This window comes from Crocuta crocuta, unplaced genomic scaffold, assembly GCF_008692635.1.
Source record: "Crocuta crocuta isolate KB4526 unplaced genomic scaffold, BGI_CrCroc_1.0 scaffold698, whole genome shotgun sequence".
NCBI classification, from domain to species: Eukaryota; Metazoa; Chordata; class Mammalia; order Carnivora; family Hyaenidae; genus Crocuta; species Crocuta crocuta.
Genome location: NW_027530855.1, coordinates 1,343,194 through 1,348,029, shown reverse-complemented (window position 1 = coordinate 1,348,029; position 4,836 = coordinate 1,343,194). Strand labels below are relative to the sequence as shown.

General features: G+C 56.0%; 1 protein-coding gene across 1 annotated transcript in view; it reads right to left on the bottom strand.

Annotated features, from left to right (window-relative positions):
* The window catches only part of ADRB3 (adrenoceptor beta 3), a 2,377-nt gene extending 651 nt beyond the window's left edge, over positions 1-1,726 (bottom strand). The window contains exon 1 of the mRNA XM_077769545.1: positions 503-1,726. Within this exon, the coding sequence (XP_077625671.1) occupies positions 503-1,698 (1,196 nt within the window). The 5' untranslated portion in view covers positions 1,699-1,726. The remainder of the gene's footprint in view (positions 1-502) is intronic.
* Between the last annotated feature and the right edge of the window lie 3,110 nt (positions 1,727-4,836).

The following is a 4,836-nucleotide window of genomic DNA, read 5'->3' as shown; positions in this document are numbered from 1 at the left end:
GCTGCTACCAGGGAGAAGAACTGGCGCTCACAGGTTCCCCGACTCCTGTTTACCCTTCATACCCAAAGTGGATTCTCACCTCCACAGCTGTCAACCCTTTCAAAGAAACCGCAGCTGAGGCTAAGGGCTTGGGAGGGCCTCTATTCTTCCCTGCAAGTCAAAGCCAGCCCAAGGGGCCGCGAAAAGTACGGGAGGCCAAAAAACTCGCTAGAAAATCTAACCAGGCAGGCTCAGGGTGCAGCCGCACCTCCCGGCCGCACTTCCCGCACCGGGTCCTGGGGTGAAGAACAATCCTCTGCCCTTCCTTGCTTCAACCCTGGGCCAGGTGGGTGGGATGTGGGAGAAGAAAGTGTCCTGGTCCCATTTTGGTTCCCTATTCCACGTCTCCCCTTCTTTCGCTGCAGAGCCCTCCCCAATCCCAACCCCAACCTCCGAGAAATGATAAGAGACACCGAATGCTTCCGGATCCTGAGCCGCCAACCCCTTCGCCTCGGTTACCTACCCGTCGAGCGGCGGGCACGGCCTGGACTCCGCGGGCCTGGTCAGCGCCGCAGCGGCGCCCGAGGTTTCGCCAGGCCTGGAGGCTGCGGCGCGGCGCTCCTCCCGCCGGCGGCGGCACAGCAGGCGGCGGAAGGCGCTGCGAAAGTCGGGGCTGCGGCAGTAGATGAGCGGGTTAAAGGCAGAATTGGCATAGCCTAGCCAGTTAAGGGCCAGGAAAGCCGGGCTGGGAACCAGAGAGGGGCCCCCGAGGGCGCGCACCACATTGGCCACAAAGAAGGGCAACCAGCAGAGAGAGAAGGTACCCATGATGAGACCCAAGGTGCACAGGGCCCGGTGTTCCCGGAGAGGCAGAAGGCGCGCGGGCCGCCGGCCGTAGGAGGGCGCCCCTGCGGGTGAAGCGCACGGCCCCGCCGGGACGGGGGACAGGGAGCGAGACGCGGCCGGTGGAGACTCCACTGGCGGGAAGCGGCCCAGCTCTCCGCGCAGCAGGCGCAGTTGGCGCGTAGCCACGACGAAAACGCGCGCGTAGACGAAGAGCATCACAAGAAGCGGAAGGTAGAAGGAGACTGAGGAGGAGAGCAGCGCGTAGGGTATGTTGGAGGCGAAGGCGCAGCAGTGCGGGTTGGAGTGGCAGCGCTGCGCCTCGGCGTCGGCTCCCACGCGCCACCATTTGCTCATGATGGGCGCAAACGAAACGGCCGCGGACACGACCCACACCAGTACCACTGCTGCACGGGCGCGCCGTTTGGTGACCAGTGCGCCGTAGCGCAGCGGGTTCGTCACTGCCAGGTAGCGGTCCACGGCCAGGGCGCACAGGGTTTCAATGCTGGCGGTCACACACAGCACGTCCACTGAGGTCCACAGCTCGCAGCCAGTGGCGCCCAGGGGCCAGTGGCCGGCCAGCGCCAAGGTGGCCCCCGGCGGCACTACCAGGAGTCCCACCACCAGGTCCGCTGCGGCCAGCGAGGTCACGAACACGTTGGTCATGGTCTGGAGTCTCGGCGTCCGAGCGATGGCCACGATGACCAGCAGGTTGCCTCCCACGGTGGCCAGCACCGCCAGCGCCATCAGCGCCCCGGCCAATGCCACCGCCCACGGCACCCCCGGCAGCCCACTCGTGTTGGCCGTATTGGGCGTCAGGGTGGGGACATCCGGCCACGAAGCCAGAGAGCTGTTCCCGTGAGGCCACGGAGCCATTCCGCGGCGCGCGTGGGGCGGGAGGGAGAGAGAGAAGGGGTCTCCCAACTCACCCGGCTCGGGGGCGGGGACAGCGGGGCGTGGGAGCGATTCCCCGGGCCTGGGCCATGTTCCCTAGTTNGTGCCAGGGCTTGGGGTGGGGAGGAGTGGAGGCCCTTAAAGGGGCAGCGGCCAATAGTCTCTGATGCTGCGCGTCAGGAAGGCAATTGGAGGGTGGGGAGGGAAATGAGAGGGATCCCGGAGTTTTCCTTTAACCATACCTGGAGTGGCGACACCCGGACTTCTCTGCCACCATGTGCCCACTCCTGCCACGACCACTGCACGCACTCAGTGCAACACTCCATGGGCACTGATTTCCTGGAACTCTGTACCAGTTTCCCCCTGGAGGTCTAGCAGCAACGCTTACAGAAAGGTAATGAAGATACTACCACCACCACCACCACCTTACCTTGTCAGAGGAAAAGGTAACCCTCCCAGGGCAAGCAAAATGATCCGCACTAGAACCGCATCTACTTGAGTGTCCTTTCCGATGAGCTGTGGCCCCTTTCCCTTCCTCTGTTTCATTTACCTTTCCTGCCCCTCCAGTTCTCTGTTGTGTTGTCGCCGTTGTCTTCAGTTAGTGGAGAAATTTGATATGTTCCTGGAGTCTTGATCATCGCCTGCTCATTTGAATTTTGATTTGGCTTCACGTAGCCTAGGATGCTGAGAGTTTCAATTTCTCCATCTTCCGCCTTGCACCATGCCCCTTCCACACACCTTTCCACCTAGAGAATTTCTAGATGGGTCCCTTCTTTTAAAATGTCTTTAAAATTGGGGGCACCCAGGTGGCTCAGTCGACTAAGCATCGGACTTTGGCTCAGATCATGATCTCAAGGTTGGTGAGTTTGAGCCCTGCCTCGGGCTCTGTGCTGACAGCTCAGAGCTTGGAGCCTGCATCGGATTCTGTCTCCCTCTGCCCCTGCCCTGCACTCCCTCTCTCTCTCTCCAAACAAAGCAAAACAAAATTAATTAATTAATTAATTAATTAAATTAAAAATGTTAAAAAAATTTTAAAGACATGTTGAAAGTGAATGAATGGCTCAAGGTTAAGGCTTGTCCACCATCACTACACCTCGCCCCCCACCGTTCCCCAGTTATCCACAAATCTTCCATCTCCACCCTCCCAAGGGTAGAAAGTTCACTCTACTTCCTTGAAGGTTTTATTTATGAACTTTTAAAGGTTAGGAGACATTCAGTTGAGGAAGTCACACGTTGCATCTTCTAGTGTGGGGAAGGATAGGCCTAGTTGGGTAAGGCCTCTTGAAGTTCCTCCAGCAGCCCCATTAGAGGCTCCCTGGCCTGACAAACCAAAGCGCTTTCCCAGCACCCAGACGCCAGGCTGTTTCTTCCAGCCAAGCTCTCCCAGCCTCTAAGCCGGTTCCTCTCCAGCAAGGTGTGAGGGTGAGGCTGCAAAATAAGCCCCTGAGTTCAAGTTGAGAGGCAGGAAGACATAATGCCTTTATTATTATTTTTTAAATGTTTATTTATTTATTTACTTTGGGAGAGGGAGAGAGGATCCCAAGCAGGCTCTGTGCTGCCAGGCGCCGGGACATCACACCTTTATTAAGTCCCGTCACAACCTGATCCTGGGGTTGTCTTGCTTCCACCCACGTAACAATGAGACAAAAGGGGGGAAAGTGATCATGGAAAATGCCTCCAGGGCCGTCCCCTCACGTGTCTCTTTTGAACAGCTCTATATTTCAAAAGAACGCTGTATGGTCTAAGCAATCCCTCTGGGAGGCTGAGCCAGGGGTTGGGAGTAAGAAAGACTGGAGGGGACGTGAGGACCTAAAATTATCCTTGAGGAGAAAGAACCAGTTTTGTCTCCCAGGGTCCCAGCAGCTCCCCCCACAAGCAGGATTTGTCAGTGGCCCCCGAGCAAATGCCTTCCCTGCCCATTCAGTACCCCAAGCAGACCTTTGGATCCACGGAAATGCCCAGTGGGTGGAGGTGGAAAGCCTACCCCCTGCCCTCCCCGCCCCAGGCCTGCCCGAGTGGGGCAGGCCCTACTTGGCCTTGAGTCTTGGCTGTGCCCTCTTGCTGATCTTCAGGGTGTTCGCTTCCAAGTTGGGTTTTGTAACCCCCCAGAGTGTTGCCAGCGATCTCAAAAGAGTGTCATAAGAATCTCAAAGAGTAATCTCTGAAACAAATACGTGTCATTCAGCAANCCGGGCCATCAGAGTTGGGGGGCAGGGTGGGGGAAGTGGGCTCGGAAGTCAAGCAACTTCAAAGGATGTCATTGCTTCAGGGGGTGACCGCATTATTCTGACCAAGTGCGTAAAAATGTTTACGTTTTCCAAAAAGACAAGCTTTCCCAAGCCACACGGGTGTGCTTGAGTTCAGGGACTGATTAGGCCAATAACCAGAAGAGAGCGTGAGCAGAGGAATTCCAGCGCCCTGTTAGTGAAGGCTTTTATGTGCAAGCAGAGCAATGCCGAAGCACCTGGCTCGCTCTCCTGCTCCCATTCCTAGTCTGGCCTCCCCCCTGCCCACGAGGCTGACAGCAAGAAGGGCTCCCTCCTTTGCCTGCCAGATTATTCTCTTTTTCTTGCTTTTGTGTTTTTCAGTTTAATCCTTATTAAGTTTACTTATTTGTGAGAAGAGAGAGGGAGGGAGAGGGAGGGGCAGAGAGAGAGAGGGAGACAGTGGATCCAAAGCAGGCTCCATGACGACAGCAGAGAGCCCAACGGAGGCTCAAACTCAGGAACCGCGAGATCATGACCTGAGCCGAAGTCAGAGCTTAACCGACTGAGCCACCCAGGTGTCCCAGGTACGCATTCACATTACTCAATCATCAAAATATTCAGAATGCATGTAATAGAAAGTTCCCTTCATCCTGGTTTTCAGCTCCTTTACAAGTACCCACCGTTAGTCTCTTGTTTATCCTCCCAGCGATATATGTAAATAAGCCAATACAAGTGCATGTGCTTTTGTCCTTTCTTTTCTACACAAATAGTAGTAGAATATGCCACTATTCAGCACCTTGCTTATTTTTTAACATTTTTTTAAAGTTTTATTTATCTATTTTGAGAGAGACAGAGACAGCGTGAGCAGGGGAGGGGCAGAGAGAGAGGGAGAGAGAGAGATCTCAAGCAGGCT